Raw genomic sequence first — 22,490 nt, forward strand, 5'->3', positions numbered from 1 at the left:
CTATTTTGAAAAGTATTAGAAGGGTGGACTTTTCTTTTTCATACAAAAAAGAAAAACAAAAGTCCGTTAAAGTCGTTAAATGAGGGTTAAAGCATGTAAGACCCCAACACATTACTTCACATTAGCCATTGAGATTAAAAGACATTAACTTAAATGGAAAATCGTGCTAGAGCCAAAACTACATTTGCCTCAATCGTCATCGTTCTTAGACATCGTTAAAGAGACGCTCAACATTCGACTCTGATGCACTAAGTAACAAAAAAAAACCAAAAGCAAAAATATTTTTAACTTCCAACGATTAAAGATGCAGTGAAAAGCTGCAAGCAAGCGTTGAATGGCTCGAGCTGGGGTTTTGGAATCCCCGCTCGCCGTCAGCAGTTAATTCACCTCAGCGCCTAACCACAGCATCCACTCTTACTTGGCTCTCTCTCATTGCTGGTGCTGCTACAGTGACGATTTTCTTGGGCTTGTTGACCAGCACTTCAAACTGACCAAACGTTTTTGGGCCGCAGTCATCGCGCGCGCACCACTCAGCTACGACGTATCGGACCGGCCAAACGGCGCATGCGCAACAAACGTTTCTTATTTAGGTGCTTTAACGCTCGCTGTGCGGCTATTATCATCATAGCATTTACTGCTCGGCGTAATCGTTGTGATCACTGTTATTAAAGTTGTTATTATTTGGTTGTTATTTGTATAGAAATGCGACTTGTTGACCAAACGACAGCCAGACCATACTTTGGTCAGTCCGTAGCGGTTCGTCGATCCAGTGCGTCTCAATGAAAAGCATGTAATGTGTTTGATATGTGCTTTGTTGTTGTAGTGATTGTGTTATAAATAGAAATACGGTCGCGTATAAAATTAAGAAAAACAAAAAAATGTGATTTATCTGCTACTTATCTTAAGTATCGATTTATAAGGAAGCCGTACGCGTTGTGGATGTTAATCTTGATCGAATTGCATTTGTAATTTTCAAAGATGCAAGTAATTAAAGCAAATCATTTATCGCCGCAAAAGTTCAAATGCATTACGCCAAATGTCGAGGGTTGAATTAATGAATTTTGTACATGCGAGCCAACTTCTAAATGCTTTCATTCCCATAGGCAATGCACCCGGGTGCAAATAACCGTACCGTTTGCTTACTTTTCCGCGTCGACGCGAGCATTCACTTGAACGCGATCGCATTGTCATTACTATAAACTGTGGCTGCGCCATTTTAGTTGGCTTAATTGACGCACCGACACCAATCACAACTATTTGCTCACCAACGGCGGCAGCGTCAATCAAATTGTCATTAGAGGGGGGTGGTGTTGGTGGTGCTGGTCAAAAGTTGCACGAACGCACAGTCGATATAAGCACTGCTCTTATTGTTATTGTTGTTGCTTTTGTTGTTATAAAACAGTGGTTGCCGCTTATTGCAATTTCTGCACATTATTAGTGTGCGCTTACACACCTGTATATATATATATATATGCACGTATGTATGGATGTTTTGAACGTTGTTTACATTTTCACGCGGCAATTCTTCACTTTTGTTTGCTTTGCGTGCGCCCGCAAAATACCTAACTGATACTGGCTATTCGCGTCGTCGACTTAGAATTTCCCATACGACGCCACTTGACTTAATGCACCCATCATCGACTCTCTTACCTGCCGTCGCCCTTAGTTGAATGGATGAACGCAGCGCTGGTACGAACATTTTTCCGTATCATATTACACGAACGCCAACAACGCAACGTTACGTCTTAGAAAGCATTGCACAGTGTGGTGAATGGCTAAATGGCAAATATGGGCTAAAAAATAGTTGTGCTTGATAGGAGTTCGATTCTCTAAAATTCTGATAAAAAACTACTCTCCTCAACTAATTCCGCTGCTACCTGCAGACATAAACCAGCCACAACGATTCGATGGCGAACAAAGAAAGGGACAGCGATCCTAATTGTGTTCCCTTTCCATATTATGCAACCAACTTGGGTCTGCAACTCTTGTGTAAAAGTGGGAAGTCAAAACGTGTGCCTTATAAAGCTACTTCAATAGTTATAATTTGGGTTATATAATATAACACCTTGGGCTTGCTTCCGTGGTTTTTCGTTTTTTTTTGTTTTTACAAGATTAGGTTTCCCGCGGTGTCGCACCTTATCCAGAGAGTCTGATGTTAGAAAATTTCCCGATTAGTTATTTCAATATGACGTCACAGATACCTATACTGGTAGTTTCATCGCAAGGCATACTATACCCGCCTCGGGAAGGCATTTTATTACTACCCCAACATCGTGGGCTCACAAAAGTCACAATTTTCCATTCAGTGGCACACAATCTGAGGGAGGTTCCTTCTATAGAAAAAAGCGGTTAGCATCTTGTAGACCCTGTAATACAAAGAAATGAGAGTAGTTCCCTTGGAGCATTTACAAATAAATTTTATAAATTTTTGATATGCCACCAAGCGGTTTACCAAAATTTATTATACGGGTACTAGGACTCTCTCTATAGAATACATACGATAATAATCATAACAGGATGCGGCCACCCTAGCCGAACGTGTTGTTGCGTGACTACCATTCGGAATTCGGAGAGAACGTATGTAGGTTCGAATGTCCGTGAAACACCAAACTAAGAAAAAGTTTTTTTCTAATAGCGGTCGCCTTCGGCAGGCAATGGCAAACCTCTGAGTGTATTTCTGCCATGAAAAAGATCCTCATAAAAATATCTGCCGTTCGGAGTCGGCACCAACTCATTCGCCTCATTCGGCTCCATTTTGTTTCGACATCGAACACATCGAATCACCGTGCAGCCAGTGGGTTAGTGGCCGCTTCTCTTCCATATCCATCTTCAACAATCATTCCTTTCCTCTTAACTTTACTGAATTGTTTCCGTTAAAGTCTGTAGAAAATTGATTGTCCGCCACTTCTGAGTACACTTGCCGGCTCTACAAAGCGTTGCTACAAACGGGATTAATGCGTCCTTTGCGAGTTCATCTGCTTTCTCATTCCCCGCGACTCATAAAATACACTACAAAATTGCAAGAATACTTATACCTATACATAGTATTGGTTATTTCGGAGGGAATTGTTTATTTTTTTGAAATGTTCTTGGATTAAAACAAAATATTTACTGTATGTAAACCAAGGACCACAAAATTATTAGCAAAGTTAGACAAAACTCCAAGGATTTATCGTCAGGATGTTGAATTATTTAATATGCAGCCATTAAGTCTTCGTCCGATGTACCCCAGTATACTGCGACTACTCGTATAACCAAAAAAATTGTGGTAACGATTCAGGAAAATAAATCAAAATCCCTCTCCTTGGAGGGAACAAGAAGTATCCAGGAAAAATTACAAGGCATCGGTGCAACTATTTTTCGAACTACCCGTCTGTTATCAAGAATTTTAAGCACATGCAAAGCCTCATCACTGTCTAAAGCAACTAAGCAACAACAAACAACTTCTCTCCCTGGAAACTTGACGCTTGACGCTTGACGCTTTATGCTTGTTTAACGATTGGCGAACGAAGCAAAAACAAAATAAAGAAGCACATCTCTTCTTCATCTTTATCAAATGTTGATATCAGACGTGAATTCGTCGGGTGTTGAAATATTCATTGTCAGTCGTTGAGGAAAAGGCCAAGTTAATAGACAAGCAGTCAAGAAGAAACGCGCCCTACTGTTTTCGGTTTGCGCGAGATTCTTGACAATAGTTCTTTACAAGCGGAACGCTACGCGTGCGTGTATTGCCAACAACGTTTCGACTTTGTTCCCCGTTTTTTATTTTTTACTTTTCTGTGCCTTACTTGGGCTTTTGATAATAGCTGATCTGATTGCTGATTAAGACTGAATGCATCGTATGGCGTGCATATTTTTGTAGCGCACGCGCCAAAGCATCCATCATAAATATGTAGTGAAATTTGTGTAAAAAAAATTTAAATAATAATTAAAATAAACAATTTTAACTCATAATTCATCTGTGATATTCTCTTTACTCGAAAGCCTTTTTATTTATCTTTAAAACTACTCCTTCTGTGGAAAATTATCGCAAATGTAAAAACTGAGAATTAAATGTAGTAATAAATTAAATCATAAATTAAACGGAGTGACAACGGAATCGCATTCTTACCATCAAAACAAACAAACTAATATTTACGAAAATGTCTACACAGCCACATACGCATGTTCGCCTACACACATATTCCTACATATACAAGTGTGCAAATAAATGCATGAATATTTAATTTTACGGATATCAATCAATTAAATAAAATGTGGGCTATCAACTGAAGAGTGGTGTTTTTTTTGTGTTGTTAATTATCTACTTTTTAATCGCACAAATCGTAAGTGAAGATCTCAGCGCGCGCTCATCGTTTACCCTCCATCCACATCTCGCGCGATAATCAATATAAAATTTGTGACACTTTTGACACTTTTTGATTGGTGTCTAAATATACAAGAATTTTTACTGTTTCTGGTTTACTTTGCATTTAATTTAACGGCGGTGCGCCGAACGCACCACCTTTAGTATGAAGTTGTCAAAGAGTTTCGATGAGCTGATTCTGAGCGCGTCGCGTCTAAGTCTAAACAATTTACGTTCACCGACACGCAAGAAAACTAAAAATGTTAGTATAGTATTGTAAAACTTATAAATCACTTTATATTAAGCCAAATAAATCATAAAGAATGCAATATTTTTAATACAAATTTTTCATAAATAAAAATTGTGCCAACAAAGTTAGGTGGTGTGGTGTTCTTGAGAGTTTTGTTTAAGTTTGTAAGTTTTCCAGTTTACGTAATATACATACATACGCATGTATACGTGTGTGTCTAAAGCCTTAGCTGGAAAAATAAATAGACGTCAATTGCAGCAACAGATAACAATATTTTCTTAAAACACGGACGTCTGCGATGCCAAACACTGCACGCTGAGTGTACAAAATTTATAGAAATTTAAACTGCATCGAAAAGCTACACTTTTAAGGCTGGGCTTTCAATGCGAATTTAATATTTTGGGAATTTCTTTCAACGAGACAATTCAATTTTCAATTAAATAAATCAATTAACTGGAAAAAGTCCCTATAGTAGATATTACAAGCTGTACAAATTGCGTTCTTCATAGTAGTATGCATAAAAATGGTGGCTGCACAGCTTTTTTAATGGAGCCGTTTTTCGAATAGCGCGCGGCCGGACCAGCGTCACTTGCCATTTTTAATTTACAGAAATTTACCTAAAAAATACTTAGATGTTTTTTATATACCGAATTTAGCGAAAATTGCGCCTTTAAAAAAATAAAATCGTACACAATTTTTTTATATAAGAACTATGTAATATAACGCAAAAATGCATCCGCACTTCCATGCAGTACGCAATGGTGAAGATAGAAGCTGGCACAGAATTAATCACCCTATCGGAAAATTTATAATTTTTGCGAATCAAAAATATACAAACAAACAAGCAAAGGAGCGCGTAAAAGTAAAAATAAAGCTTTCCATCACTAAAACTAATGTTTTCTTTTATTTTACAAAAAAGTTATGGAAAAAGAGGATGATTAATTTTGCGCCAACTTTTAAGTCAATCTATTGGGATTGGTTTGAATTATGAGCTCAACTGTACTGAAAAATGTGGTTTTGGTAAAAATACGTTTAAATTGTCGATATGGGGCGCATCGAGCTGAGAGCGGCTGCGCCAAAATTCGAAATACATTTTTTCGCCACCGTTGTCCTTTGATTATGGCAATTTTAAGTTATTGGGACATTGTCTTCATCTGAACTACCGTTATCACTTTCGGCGATTATAAGAGTTCCTCTGACTGGACAATGCCGCTTTCGGAATCTAAATAGTCATCATAGCTAAACATGACATCACCAGAAATGGAATTAGTGAGTAGGTCTTTTCCGTAAAAAGGCGCAAAGTTCATTCTGTCAAGCAAGAAGAAAGGCAAATGTTTAAAGCGAGCTAAGCAAAAAAAATAATAATTAATTTGGTAGAGTGCATGCGATTCCATATTTGTTCAAGTGAAAAAATGACTTAGTGCATGCGAAATCGAACAAAAAACTAATTGTGAAATATAGAAAAGTTGAAAAGCGGAAAATTTATTATCTATTTATTAACTCCATGAAAATATTTTTTTTTTGTCCAAAAGTACCTCCGTTTTACTCTGTTATTGTTTTTTGACAGATGCAGATACAGATTTTTAACAACAGATAAAATCAGCGAAGAAAAATAGCATTTAAAATTTTATCTGTCATTTGCTACAATAAAATCTGAGGAACAAATTGATTCTCCTTTTAATTTAAGAATTTGCCAAAAGATTTACTCAAAACACGTTTTTAAATTTTTTTTGTTTTAAAAATATCCGGAAATTTGTTGAAAGGAATGAAACTTTATTGTTCATCTTTATTACGTGGCTAAGCTTGCGATGATTAACGATTTCAAAGTTATTTCTACTTCCTCTATATATGTATGAAAGCGTGTAAATATTTTCAGATATGCCGCAAAACATTTCCAAAAACTGGATCTTCTGCTGCGAACTCGTTGCTGGTATAATTTTTTGAATTAGTTTGCCAATAACTTTCGCGTAACTGCTGAACAGCTGGTTGGGGAAAAAATACTCAAGGTCCAGCTCAGAGAGAAGTGAAGCGTAATAATACAGTTAGCTGCAATCAGAAAATGTATAGGTATGTATGGAGCTGGGGCTCCATATGAGGTATTTCAGGCTCTGTCGCTTTATGCAGCTGTAATATTTGCCAGTTGAATAAATCCTTGAAAGTCACAATGTCTGGAAGGCTTGGTGGGGTATTTTAACTTTATGCCCTTGCCTACAGTGCTGGTCTGTAGGTATAAATGTATTCGCATAAGGGTAACCTGTCACTACCGTTTCACATATTAATAGAAACTATAGAAGTGAATGAATTTCGGTGAGGCTCCGAAATAGATTTATCTCAACTTTTTTAGCTCGGCGCTCCTAGTCTACTGTTTAGTATCTATGATCCAGTAACGACCTGAATAAAGCCAGTGGTAATCACCCCTATTAATCTTACGGGAATTGAAGCGACATCATCAGGTAGGAATGGGATTGTGCCACCTACGACTGATTGGATCACGGGAGCTCTTTGCCAGAAAATTGGCATCGAGCCCTTTTATCACAAGCAAGCAGAGTGTGCTTTCGATTGCTGAATTGCCGATTGAGAATTGCTGCCATTCCGCGTTCAATCAAAATAACTCCATTTCAAATTTATTTCCTGCATTAACTGCCCTTTAGAAACAACTGTTTCGAGAATTTTAACAACGTAGACATAAACTTTGTCGGAGATGGAATGCATTGCAGGGGGCAAAAATAGATTTGGAAGTATAACGATTGTTAAGTGGACAAGTAACACAAAGGCAGGTTTTCTATTTGATCAAAGTAGCTTAAGGTACTTGACCACCTTATAAGTTTCAAAAAATTAAATTTTTTTTTTTACATTTTTTCAATCCTTATACTTTTAAAAATCATCACCTGAAACTGTTTTTTTAAATTCGAATTCTAACAAAGTGAAATCAGTGAAAATGTGCAGGCGCATCCTGCACTCATTACTTGCTGACTCAGCTGAAAGAAAATAGCAAGTTTTAACTTTAAACGCGTTTTTCCAGAAATTACTTTTTTTCGAATGGCGGACACTTTATCTCCGAAACTGCTTAGCCGATTTTAATGATTTTGGTCTTGTTTTATTTGTTAAGATGTTTTGTATGCCAATTTACCACATTTTGCAAAAAAAAAGTTAATAAAGTATTGCTTTTTAAGCATAACATTGTGAAAAACAGGGGTGTTTTCTTAACTTTTTTTCAAACATCCGCCATTTTTTTATTATTTTTTTTTTTTGTCAGTTTGTGGAAAATTCTCACGCAAGGAACCTTCCTTTTGAAAATTTTGTTTCTCTCTTTTGTTTTAGAATTACCATTTCTAAGATTAACTGTCCGCCGCAAGACATGATTTTCTTCAGGCCTCGACTTTGGCGCCTCCTGGATATATGTTAAAAAAAGAAATTTTAATAAATCAATTTTTTTTTGTATTATATAAGCTCTAAATAAAAATTTAAAAAAAAAATTTATTTTAATATATTATACAGAACATGAAAAAAAAATTATTGAATATGTTGTACTTTTTAGCTTTCCAAGGTGGTCAAGTACCTTAAGCATTTTATGTCTTCACTATCACTGACTTATCTTTCTGAAAATATAGAATCCCTGCTGAAATGAGTAGAATCAATGAATTTTCTGTCAATAAAACCACTTCACTACTGATACGAGTATTTGGGTTCAAAGGCATACGAAATAATTTTTAATTAGTTAGTCATACATAACAGTAATATTTAAAAAAAATTTTATAAATGTTTATAATCAATTTTACAATTCCCGTTTTTTTTATCTGTATGAAATGAGCAAGAACCGGCGGCGCTTATTTTAAGAGTCTAACCATTGTTGTTGTTGTACTTATCATTTAATTAAATTCATAAAAATGTTTCAAAGGAACGCGAATGATAGCTAAAAACTTTCACAATCGCACTTTCGCAAGTGATCGGATCTAACATACAATTGGTAGCAAACTCGGATATCTCTATTTGTATACATTGCATTTGGTAATAAAACGCAATATTTTAAGTGATATTTTGTAGATTACAATTAAATACTTAGTGTTAGGTTTTTTGCGTTTCAAGATGACTCATGTTGATTTTTTCCGGGAATTAATCTCTGGAAAAATCAATGAATTCATAGAAAAATGTGAGACATATCGGTACATAAATAGTCTTGACTCATCACATCACAAAGGGACTAGATATCCATCACCAAACAATTGAAAAAAAGTTTAAAGAGCTGGATTTCCATCTGCGAAGCTCTGCTTAAACAGACCGAAATCGAATTATTTTTATAGTGAATAAAATGTTTATGGCAAATGAGAATAATGTCCGAAGAGAAGCCAATTAAAGCTTTTCAAACGGCAGCGAATTCCTTCCTATTCAATTGTGGTAACTTCAGATCACGTGCCTTTTTCATTATGGGGCTGATGAGGGAGTGAGCTCGGTTAGCAAGTCTTGAAGCATTCACAATATAGTCCTGAACTCTGTTGAAACCTGCTAAATAAAACCGAATCAGATGAAAAAAATGTGGAATAATGACTTTACCTGAAAAATGGCTGAAAAAATATAAAGATTTGTTTTAACTAATAAATAAATATGTAAAAAATATCTTTGCTCACAAAAGGTGCCGAACATTTCTAGATACAGTGTACTCTCTCTTAAGCGGACATCTAAGGGACTGAAAAATTTTTCCGCTTATGAGGAAAGTGTAAAAAAAGTTAATAATATGTTATGGGTGGGTTGTCCACTCAAGAGAGAAAATGTATACAAATTCTTTGTTGTACTATATGTACTGAAAAAAGTGTCTGCTTATGGGATGTGTTCGCTTAAGAGAGGTGTCTGTCTAACCAGATAGAATAAATTTTGTTTTTGTTATGTGGAAGCTGTAACTGACCAGCAAACTTCGCCAACTGCCCCCAGTTCCAACCCTTGGCAAATAGTTACCAGTTATCCATATCAAATGCAGATCTATTAAAGTTAGTCGCACCACTGTGTTCCCGGGGGTGTTGTTTTCCTTCTCAACCCATCAGCGTCTATGAGTACAATATGGGAACGCCAACGTAGACGTTAGTTATTTAGAAATGTCCGCTATAACTTTACGAGACTTTCTTCGGTATCCGAAAAATAAAACAAAATCAAAATTCATGAAAAGCATTTTCGAATACCGACGTGTCCACGACACACAATGCGGATTTTTCGACCAATTTTGTTCAAAAATCCAAAGAAGGCAAAGTTCGACCGATTTTAATATATTTTTTTTTTAAATTCTCGTAAATGATTTTTGAAGAGATTGCCTAGGCTCGAATTTAATTTTTTTTTATTAAATCAAATAGGGGTTCTTTATGACAAATTCAGAAAAACTTTCAAAACAAAAAATTATCAGAGCAAGTGCAATTTCCAACCCCAATTAAAGGGTGAGATTAAAATAAGAAGATATATACGTTTTTAGAGTAGCTGAATCCGAATTTATTGTCCGTTTGTCTTTGCATTGCAATTTGATCCAAATTAAAGGCCAGTTCAAGGTCAAACATAGTAATACCGTAAAAAACTAAAAAAAATGATATTACGTTTTTGGGGTTGTTGAGTCCGAATTCGCGAAATTCGGTCTACGATACCGAAATGGCCCTTACGGGCAAGGCCCCTCCGTGTATGGAGAATGTTTATGCTGCTGCAACAACAACAACAACAACAACCGGCAGCTGCCACCCAATAGTACTGCAAAACCGACGCAAAAAATTTAACTAACTTCAAGGTAGGCGGTATTAGTGGGACACCCAATATTTGATTTCAAATCAAATTAAAAATATAAATATAAAATGCCGTTATGATGAGTCAGTAGAATTCTTAAATTTGAGTTTCCTTTAAATTTCGTGGATATTGACCCAAACGCTTAATCAGTGCGTCAAAAGCCGATTTTTCAAAGATGTTCAACAGCTTTTTGGAAAGAGAAAGGTTGCCAATTAAAAAGCACATAAACTTAAGTGTTCATATTTAAATGCACATGCATACATACATAAATAAATGTGTAAATCTGCGTCGATTCACTTACGCGCTTTGTGGAAAATTTTTGGAAAAAAAAATTTAATGTATGTATATTTGGAAACCACATTTCCGTTAGTGTGTATACGCATTAGGGGATTTACATAAGTTTACAAACTCATTGATACACTTGAATACTTGTTTCCTTTATTTGGCCATTCCACTAAAGTGCACAGCAACTGGGACACTGGAAAATTTTTTGATAATTTAATATTTCCATTGAAACTTTTCAAAATTTTGATTACTGATTACTCAGTAAGCCATGTGGCCATTTAGAGCATTTGTCATGTATGTCTAGAATTCTCGTTTTATCAATGCTAATTTCATAAATGACTATTAACTTTAAGCGCAAAAACAATATCCAGACATCGAACATACATACATACGTGCACTATAATTAGCAAACATGTTTTCTGTGCACTGCTCGCCAGCACCGTCACGTGACTACTACAACACCAAAGTTTATGATTGGCTCAAAGGCAATGCAACGCGGGAGATTTCTTTCGCTGAATACGGCGGCAAACTAATCAAACGCACGTTTCCATTACTCGCCACTCATCCACACGTATGTAGATAATCAGACAAATTAGCAAATTAAAAAGGAAAAAAAAAAATGTGATGATCACTCCAATGATTAAGAGCTATTTTTTCGTAATAATTTGAATTTTTTTATCAGAAATTATTATAGCAAATAAGTCATAAAATATGTAAACTAAAAACGCTGACATTTCCGATGAATTCAAATTCGAAAATCCTCCTCATACGAGTATAAGGAGAACCAGAAAACGAGTTGTAATTAATTTTCCCCCTGCTGCGTAAGAGTTAACTCAATTTTACTGCGAAAACGCTTTTCTGTCAGTAGAAAAAACCCATTTGGTTAGCTAGCCGTAGCTTACACAACAAGTCTTCATTGATTAAATGGTGGATTCATTGAAAATGCCAATTGCCAATATGTTGATTTACTATTATAACTTGGCACAGCTATTAGTATTTACGCGTTTACATGCATATACATAGTACATATGTATGCTCATATCTTTAGGCTTTTGATGAAATGGCGGTAAATGATTATAGCACTTTTTGGCTTTAAACCATTCAACCTAAACCTACAATTCTTATATAAACCGATTTAAAACTTTAAATAAATTTGTATTAAGTTAGATTCTAAAGCTTCGTTTGTATGTATAAATATTAAATTTACTTCTACACAAGTAGAAAAAGCTAAGTCGATTTATGTTGTTTTGTCAAAAGTCGACAGATTTGCCATACACGTCATTATTGTGTGTTGTTGATCAATGCACACCGAAGATGCAACCGGAGTCATTTACGCGCGTCAATTCATAGAAAATGCAAAATACAGGGTGGTACACTTAGTGTTTGGAATTTGAAGTGTTGATTTTTTTACTCCACCTTCCACCCTTTGCACATTCTGATAGTGAATCGGCATACAGTAACTTATATATATATATTATTGGCGCGTACACCCTCTTTTGGATGTTTGGCCGAGCTCCTTATCCTATTTGTGGTGTGCACCTTGATGTTGTTCCACAAATGGAGGGACCTACAGTTTCAAGCCGACTCCGAACGGCAGATATTTTTTTGATGAGGAGGTTTTTCATGGCAGAAATACACTCGGAGGTTTGCCGTTGCCTGCCGAGGGGCGACCACTATTAGAAAAAAACTTTTTCTTCATTTTGGTCTTTCACCGGGATTCGAACCTACGTTCTCTCTGAATTCTGAATGGTCGTCACGCACCAACCCATTCGGCAACGCCGGCCGGTAACTTGTATCAACATTTTACCAAAACGATTTTTCTACATACCTTCTGCTCAAATATGAACGAGACGTTATCAATAAAACAGTCCGCGGATGATATATGGCAAAAATATTTTTTTTTTTTTTGTAGGACTGTTATAAGCTTACATGGCAAATTTCAGCGTGATATGTCACATAGTTTGTTTTCTGTGCTACTGTAAACAAGTCAAGCTCGAGTGTGTTCTTCGAATTTAACGATGGAAATTCAAGTTGAACAAAGAATTTGTTTGAAATTTTGTTATTCCAACAAAATTTCGGCTTCAGACACCTTAAAAATGTTGCAGACAACCTATGGGGACTCTGCTCTATCGCGTGCACGTGTTTTCCAGTGGTACAAATCGTTCAAAGAGGGCCGTACATCGGTTGAAAACTTGCCTCATGAACGTCGTCCAGCAACATCAGTAAACGACGAAAACATCGGAAAAGTAAAGGAAATTGTGCTTGAAAATCGCACAAATCGCAAAATCGATTAACGCTGAATATTATTTAGACGTTTTAAAGCGTTTGCGCGAGAACATTCGTCTTAAAAGGAAGGAATTGTGGGACAACAAGTCATGGTTCTTGCATCACGATAATGCACCAGCTCACACATCACGTCTTGTTCGCGATTATTTGAACAAAAATAATGTTAATATCGTTCCGCAAGCACCGTATTCGCCTGATATGGCTCCATGTGACTTTTTCCTGTTTCCCAAGCTCAAGTTGCCGCTCCGTGGAAAACATTTTGAGACAATTGAAGTCATAAAAGAGAATTCGAAGAACACACTCGAGCTTGACTTGTTTACAGTAGCACAGAAAACAAACTATGTGACATATCACGCTGAAATTTTCCATGTAAGCTTATAACAATCCTACCAAAAAACAAAAAATTTATTTTTGCCATATGTCATCCGCGGACCGTTTTATTGATAACGTCTCGTTAATATTTGAGCAGAAGGTACTCACGACATTAGAACTTAACCCCTTGGTTACATTTGACGTTTGAGACACGTCATTCACTTGTTTGCCCCAGGAGCGTTCCATATGCAAATATGGTTTGGGAACAAAGAAATCCAATATTTTCTCGGCAGATGGCTGTAGTTATCGATATCTCGTAAAGTATCGATCAAACAAGCTGACATTTCACACCAAACAAATTATTTTGCTGTTTTTTGTTTGTTCCATTCAGCTGTGAGTTACAGGGTGTTAACAATGGAAGTCAACAAAGAGAAAATTCGGTACAATATACATTTTTCTTTGATAAAGGCGAAAATGCAAGCCAGGCCGCTAAAATTGTGAATGCTTTTCATGATGTCGGTACCATAATGGCTAATTACGTGCAATTTTGGCTTCGTTGATTCCGTTTAGGCAGAAATAATCGAAGTTGACCGGCATGTTTAATGTCGTAGCATCGCCTAGGAGCTAAAGATCGATCATAAAACAGTTTTAAACAATTTGCGCAAAAATGTTAGGCAAAAATAACTAATACTTAATGGCAAGGTTTACTCTTTCCAATAAAAAATGAATTAATTAAAAAATACTTATGGCAGAATTACATTCCAAACGCTAGATGAACCACCCTGTAGTTTCCACCCCGCCTCACGTTGTAATACTCGTAAAAGGCGATAAGTTATACGAGTTAAGCACGTTTTCAAACACTGGTGAAAAACTCACTACTTTTTATGAGCTCGGAAAGAAAAACAATTCACGAATTAAGTGATTATTTTGCTAAATTAAGCCATAACGATGTTAAATTGAAAACAAGCTGCTGTGGTATTCTTTTCAAGCAGATCAATTGTTTGTTTTGGAAATTGATAATATTTTCGTGGAACTGATTTAAGTTTGTTATACTTGTATGATAGGTTAGGGTTAAGTTGAAGTAAATGCTGACATTTCTGGCAGCACAAATAGGACCGAGCTGGGCCTGAGCCTTTTGTGATACCACATGGATGTAGAAATCCATACCAGAACGTCTGCCGTATTTTCAACTCTGCCGCTGCGCTTACTTCATTTAAAAACCCTGTTCCTCTTTTTTATCATGACAGCTTCTAAAAACGTCTTTGTAGAGAACCCGTAACTCCAACAGGTAGGGAAAGTGCTACCGAAGTACTGTTTCTTGCAACCTCATCTGCCTTAACTCTCGCTATTACTTGTATAGAAAAAACGTCTACTATTATTTGATTTTTCGAATCCCCAGTTGGCTGAGATCCGAATGGTCGTCACACAGAAACCAATTCTTGCTTAGTAAGCTGAATTGCATGTTAATGAAGATTTTGGTATTTTCTCTCAATTATAAAAAACTCTTTTCTTGCTTAACTATCAAATTGCAAAAAGCTCTAAGCAAATTAGAATAGAATCTTAAACCATTTTAATATGTAGCGAAGTTAAATGAACTTGTTTGTGAAAATGGAAGAAGATCTCCTACTTTTATTGTTGCCAGTAAATGAAGAGGAAAATGAGGCAAATACGAGTATAATATTTAAAGCACTTGCGGTATCCCAGTGACCCATTTTCTGTAAGCAAGGCGTGTTTGTTCAAAACTTTCAGTTCACGCGTTAATCGTTAATATTAAATTATTATTTCAGAATAAATAATGAACAAAATCTGAAATACTTACAAATGTACGTTGTTGAAGATTCCATTTAGCACAATATGTCACTTCGTTGCACTAAAAAGCTGATGGCTGTTGACATTAAATTGTCTACCACAGTACAGCGCAGCGCTCTTGACTCTATCAAGTTTTACATCGAATACCAAAACGTAATGCCTTGAGCTCAGTAAAAATCTTTGCTGTTTGTAAAATGCTTGTTAATTTGTCAAGCGCACAGAATTGAACTGTAAATATATAAATCGCTGTTTAAATCGTTAAGCAGTTCTTATTCAAAAAACTGAAATTTAATGATATCACCACCCGATCATTCAAAGTGATTACAAATAGCTTTCTAAACTTTTTAACGCTATTTTATGTGTAGTTTATGCTTATTCAGGACTTGTTTTCGGGTTTTTGCTTTACAATACTCGAAGAAAGCTGTCCAGTGCAGCAAATCACACGCTTCTGATAACCAATTCCCATCGTTGCGCCGCGCAATAAAAATATCAAACGGTTTGAAACATCAAATAATAGAAAAGGTTATTTCTCTTAACAGTTGTCTCTCAGAAGGCGATGGCAAACCTTCGAGAGTATTTCTACCATGAAAAAGATCTTCATAAAAACCATCTGCCTCGGAGGTGGCATAAAACTGTAGGTCTCTCTATTTGTGGAACAACATCAAGACGTATGCCACAAATAGTCGACTAAAGTTGTTATTAGGCCAGTACTTATTTATTTATTTTTTTCTTTCAATATACTGTCAGCGTCAAATGAAAAGGGTACACCGCATGTTGACAACTTTTTTTGTTTTTTTCTTATAAAATATTCTTCATAGTACAAAACTACATAAAACATATCGTACATCCGTCATATGGAGAAAATGCGCAACACCTCAGTGAAAAAAAGTCAAAAATCAATGCGAATAGGCTATAAAACTGCATACTCAGAATTTTTCTATACATTCTGACGAAAAAGTTGATGAAACTTTGTTGAATTGATATAAATTCTGTAAAAGTTTAAAACCTTGCTTTATATGGTTTTTGTTGTGGTATAAACTATATTTTTATAAAGAAAATAACTGAAATTAAAAAATTAATAAATAAAAAGTAAAAACTTGGTGTTTTTATAATTTTGCAACGGAATATAATTAAATGCGTACAGTGAAAAAACAAATTGTATTAAGAAAAAATAAAAATAAAAATAAAAATAAAAAAACGCTATCAATATGTGGTGTACAGTTTCTTTTGACGCTCACTATACATAGTTGTACAAATATTGGAGTCTTGATGTTGTTCCACAAATGGAGGGACCTACAGTTATAAGCCGACTCCGAACGGCAGAAATTTTAAGAGGAGGTTTGCCATTGCCTGCCTGTTAAAAAAATTTTCGAGCTTTCCTTAAAAAGAGGTCAAATTGACTCAAAAAAATGAAGTACCAAAGTACAAAAAAGGGCATCAAAAACATCTGTGTTTTGTTTATATGCGGCATTGCTTTCATTGTGGCACCACGATACATTTTACACGTTACGTCAGTGAAGTGCGCTGCCGCAACGGACGTACCGTACCCATTGTGACAGGCCTATTAGATCCAAAAATGAGGCCAAAATGATCCCAGTCGAATTAAGCCACAACAATACTTTTTCTATCAGAAATCGATTTATAACACTTTTTACACGGAATATAAAAATTCTATGACCAAATTGAGAAAACTTTGAAACACTTTTAAAATCGGTGAGAGTACAGCAAAACTTTGTTTCGCAAAAATGGTCTACTCACTATGTGCTTTGAGGATATTGTTATTCAAGCAGCCTATAAAAAATATATTTCTAATATATATTTTCTTTCCGATTTTGTTAATCGATTTGACGCCCCTTGCGAAATAATAAAATTACACTACGTAAGGAATTTCTATTTACCTTCAATTAGGTAAATAGCAGCACAAAAGTGCTCGTAAATAGTGAAACATATAACCTTTAAGTTTTTCGAAATAAGTGCCCAATCATCTTAATCAAATACAGTTCAATTTAAAATTATTTTTGCACACGCAAACAATCAGTTAAACATTCTTTAACTTAATAATAAATGCAAATTTAGAATCGAAAGCTCATAAAGGTTTTATTGCACACAAAAATTCAGCTGCATTGAATGAACATTCTAAAATTAACCATATTTGCATTTGATCCTGATGAGCACACCTTTTTGTTCAATTCATATTTGAATCGGGGAATTGCATTACAAAATTAATTTAATCAAATTTTTTATATTGTGTGTACACTCGGTATCAGCTGAGCTGGCTTAACATTTTCCATTGCAATTTTGATACATTTGAAATGCCTTCCGAAGTGAGGAAGCAAACAAGCGAAGAAGGAAGGGCAGTGGATAGTACGGTTAGTTTTAGACATTTAACACCTGCCAGTGGAGATTGAAAGTACTTCCAATGCATTTGTACACACACACATACGCACACTTGTATACACGGAGAGACAAATGTACATTCTCTCTCGAGCAGGAAGTGTGATGTTTGCATGTATGTGTCTGCGCCAGCTCAATAATGTATCAATTCATCAATGTCATTGTCACTTCAATCGTTTTATCACATTTTATTGCAACTCAGTCCACTAGGTAACATACAGATACACCAACATACCAACACACATCGGATATTCTTGCAATAAATGTGAACGTTCACGTAACTGCAAAGTATTTATGTGGCATTACCTTAGTAAGTTACTACTACTTAAACGCAATAAGTTGTCTGCAAAGTCCATTTGATATCAAGGTAAATATTTACGATGGTCTTTATCTATTAACTTTTTTTTAATATTTTGTTTGGTTGTTGTTTGTTTGCTTTGCTCGAGCACTTTCAAATTGGCACTTGGCACATCATCAATATTTTATCATATCTTTAAATGGCTCTTCACACCATTTATTATCACTTTGAAGGGTTTTGACAAAAAACTCAAATGCTGCTGACTCGTTAATCAATCATTCTAATAGCTGAAATCAAATGCGATTGGCTCGAATGTTGCCATAAATATAAATATTTACATGATTTAATGTTTCATTGCCTATTAAGTGTTGTTAATTTTTGAACCGCACTCCTAATTTTTTAATAACTTTTTAATTTACTTAATTATCAGATGTAGACCACTTCAGTATTCCCTGCCTTACATTTCACATGTTTTATACAAGTTGTTGGTATTATTGTAATTAAATGCTCAGCTAATGCTTTTGACCCATTAAACGACGTAAAAAGCGCAATAAAGAAAACTGAGACTGTTAACTTCACCACAAGTGGCTATAATTATAAAACGCTTCATATAACGGTATAAATATTGGACTTATCATAAGTATAGTAAAATGTAGGTGAATTCAGTCAAACTCCTCCCTAGAATTTGCGACTAAAACAAAAATTCCCATTCGTTCAAGAAAATGTATTTTGTTTCAAAGTTATTGTTTTGCCGCTTCAATGTGCTTAAGCTGGATACCCGCGTCGCACGGAGCCAAGTCCGTTGAACATGGCGGCCAGTCGATATTTACCTTCCTATTTTACACTCTAAATTCGTTCATAATGTTTCCTCGATGCGTGCGTGTATGTAGTCTTCTCTGCCGCCAATGAAAGGGCACATTTAAGCTGGAACTTCATACCACGCGTTCTAGGACTTATGGCGTTTAGCCAACAAACTTTAGTAAAGACTTAAAAGCGATGAAAACGCTAAAGTTGCCATCTAAACAGTTACCAAATAGGAGTTTTGCTACTTAAGGGGGAAGTCCATGTAGAAGCCTCAAAATCGGTCATTGTTTAAACATATTTTTAAAGGTAATAAAATAATTATATTATTTTACACAACTTTAATTAATCTTCCGAGAGTACAAAAAATTTTTGTTTTACTTTTTTCCAAAATGGCGGCTCAGGATCATTTCTTGTCGGCTGCCTACGGCGCGAGGTCCCAAACTGCTCTATTTATTACTCTTAATCTATCGATCTGAAACAAAAAAATTAAATTGGTTTTTTTTTATAAAATATTAACGGAAAGGATGAACCTATAAAATTAAAAAACAAGTATAAAATGAATTATAAAATAAGCCTTTGAAAAAAAGTCAGAATTTAGGGCTATTTAATTTATCATCGCGAAATATCTGACATTTTAGGTTTATTCTCCGATAGTAATGTACAGAAAGGCCTCACCAAACGTCCAACAAATCGCTCGATACCTTTCTGAGTTACAACATGAGCATTTTTTAAAAATACAGTTTCGAGATAATTGAGTCTAAAGTTTGTACAGGAGCGCGCGGACCACTCTCTACATAGTTAATGGGCTATAGAAGCTATAATATTAGGAATTTCCACATGTAAATTTCACAGTCTATTCTTAAGATACTATACTTTCGAAATATCGAAAAACAATCGATTTTTTTTTAATTTCACATGGACTTCCCCCCTTAAGTTTTAAGAAAAAAATATTGTTCGTGAAGACGAATACACTTTTGCATACGTTTGCTCAAATTTTCAACATTTCTTTGCACCAATCCACGCGAGCCATTTTTTGCGTTTTACGATTGTGAAATTATGCGGCATCCAACGCGAACAAATCTTTTTGACGGCCAAACGGCTCATGCAGTAGAAGAACCATTCCATGCTAAGTGATCTAAGTATTTTCGACATTGTCGTCAATTATATATTCTAAAAATAGTTTTGTTTGAAGGTTTGAGTATTATAAGAAATAAACTGAAAAAGATTTTTAAACATTTTATCCATCTTGAGATTTATTCAATATTGAAAGTTGTGATATAGATTTTTTTTAAAGAAAAATATATCCCTTAAATATTTTTAATTTTTTTAGAATTGTTTGTTTTTTAAAAAAAATTTGTTATCAATTTTTTTGTTTAATTTTTGGGGATTTTTTTGTTTTGCCACTTTTGGCTATTAATATAATAATTTAATTCCAATTAGTTTTTTGTACAAAAATAGTCCATACTACAGCAAACAAAATATACACTTAAAGTTCCAAACTTTGCACCAAATATATAAAAAATCCGAAATTTTTGATCAGCATTTCAAACTTTTTACTCTGCTTTTTCAGAAAAATTCTGGACATTCGAATAAAGAGATTGAAATTTTGATGAAAATTCATCGAATTTTTATAAATATTATACAAGGTTTGAAACTTGGGCTAAGGTCTTTGTTATTGAATGAACTATATTTTTATAAAAAAATTAGTTTAATTCAAAAATAAATAAATAAATAGTAAAAACTTGGTGCTTTTATAAATTTGCAACTTAGTATATTTAAGGGGGCAGCCTGGTTTATGAGGTCTAAAAATTGCATCTCTTTGCGATTTTTTTTTAAGGAAAAAATTAATTTAGCACTGCAAAGTTTTTTCTATCTTTTAGTGAACATTTAAAAAGTATAAAAAGTTTTTGTACTCGCAAAAATAAGTTGAAAAAAATGTTTAACATAGCAATTGTTAGAGCGCTGCAACGCTGGAGTTTCCAACTGGCGTACAAGATACAGCTCGTAATTATTATCTGAAGCAAACAATTCAAATGGAATTCTAATTATCATGATTTTTTATTCTAGATGAACTAAGAAAACTGAGAGAAATTCCAAAATTTCAACTTTTTGGAGGTTTTAAAGAAAAAAGTGCCTTTCTATAAAAAAAAATTCACTTCAACTTGGTATAAAAATCTTGAAAAAATTTTTTTTATCCATTTTGTTTGTTCAAATACAAGAGAATTTAATACTGAAGGGAATAAGCTATGATTCATTTCAAAAGGTTCATTAGTTTTTTTTTCATTCATGTACGCCAATTCAAAGAAATCATAAAAATTAAAAGTCGAGAAAAGAAGATAAAGTTTGTACTATAGCTGTCCGGTCACAGCGTAACTACCTAACGCTCGCCTACCTTTGGCTTTGTATCTACGGAAATATTGAGAATTAGGCTCTGTAACTTTGTGTGAATATTCTGAAATATATTAGGAATCGCTTAAAACAAAAAAAAAAAAATGATTTTTTGACCTTATAAACCAGGCTCCCCCCTTAAATTCGTACAGTGAATCTGTGAATTAGGCACCTTAGCGTCGAGTCGAACCTGTAAGCGGGTACTTATTTCATTGCCCAGTTATTGAAGATTAGTCAGAAAACTGTTTGGGTGTAACCATTTGCATAAGAATAAATAAAACTAACTATAATTTCATCATCGAATTAAAACGAAAAAACATTGAAAACTAATTTGAACCTTTTTTCTTCCATCGGATGACGGATGTGCATTTAAAAGTTATTAAAAATTAGAAATCATTTTGTTCACAATCTTGAGCATGTCTCCTTACTAATAATAACAACAATTAACAAAAAAATGTTTTCAGACACCAAATTTCTGAACTTGCACTGCTTTCACTTAGGTTTGAACACCTTTTGTATTATTGAAAAAGCTTTCGAACTTACTTAGATATGCATGGTATTTTTTCTGAGTAATTTCCATTAAAATTCTCCGTGAATGCTTTTTTTATAGTAGTCTGAAGTCTTGGCATACATAACTGCCTCAATTATGCCAAATGACGAGATCTGAGGAGTTTTACTAATAAATTTATGGCTAACATCCGCATGGCAATTCTATGTAGGAACATTTATTTACTAGTAGATGATGTTGCGTATTTACTTTAAATTGGTTCTCGAATTCAATGAGTTATTAAACAATCTAATTGTGCAAATGTGGCATTACTAATCAAAGGAAATGATGGCGGATTCGGAAATGACTCCACGACTTCCATTATTAATGAAAAAGGAGTTATATTTTCGAAAACTTCAATCATTACATCCCTAGCTTTTGCATTTTTAATCTATAATACAAACTTCTTCAGGGGTTCCTGCATATTGAACTGTGATGGTAACGCCAGTCTTAGGCATCTTTTATGAAAGCTCAATTTCAAAAGACACAGCCTTCATTGCGTGTGAAATATGCTCTTTGAAAGCGAGTCCAGTTCAGAATGTGACAATCCTGTTATTAAAATACAACCAAGACGTGTTTATACCTACACATCTTATCAAACGATTTTGAAAATTTGCCGATTTAAGTAGATTTTTTTCACATAGAGTGGTTGAATTTTTTTATAATATATAATATTTTTTGGTGTGTATAAAATGTTGTGCTTTTCCATTTGGCATGATAACTCTCTAAAAATATTTGTCTAACATATAACTTTTACAGAGCTTCTTCTTAATGCATTAATATTTCTTCTCTCCCTCTCTCTATTCACATTTAGCATCTCAATCGGTACGGAGATTCTATGGGTTCATTAGCACATCGAGCGCTCCTACAATATGTGGACTCTAATGACCTATCCGGTTTGCGCGCTATCTTAGATAGTCGGCATTTATCCGTCGATGATCGTGATGAGGTGAGTTCTTTCGTTTTTGTATTGTTTGAGGAAATTTTTTGTGTAAAAATCGTGGAATTATTAAACTTA

The 22,490-nt window shown here is 34.7% G+C and overlaps 1 protein-coding gene across 6 annotated transcripts in view; it reads left to right on the forward strand.

The window, feature by feature from the left end:
- LOC128868175 (kinase D-interacting substrate of 220 kDa B) overlaps positions 1-22,490 on the forward strand; it is an 85,841-nt gene that overhangs the window by 47,271 nt on the left and 16,080 nt on the right. For 5 of the 6 annotated variants that reach the window (XM_054109983.1, XM_054109984.1, XM_054109978.1 and 2 more), the window contains one exon: positions 22,287-22,421. In XM_054109983.1, the coding sequence (XP_053965958.1) occupies positions 22,311-22,421 (111 nt within the window). In that variant the 5' untranslated portion in view covers positions 22,287-22,310. Of the gene's footprint in view, positions 1-4,506; positions 4,608-22,286; positions 22,422-22,490 lie in introns of those variants that run through there. The other variant, XM_054109980.1, reaches the window with a different exon arrangement.

Source organism: Anastrepha ludens, chromosome 6, assembly GCF_028408465.1.
Source record: "Anastrepha ludens isolate Willacy chromosome 6, idAnaLude1.1, whole genome shotgun sequence".
Lineage (NCBI taxonomy): Eukaryota > Metazoa > Arthropoda > Insecta > Diptera > Tephritidae > Anastrepha > Anastrepha ludens.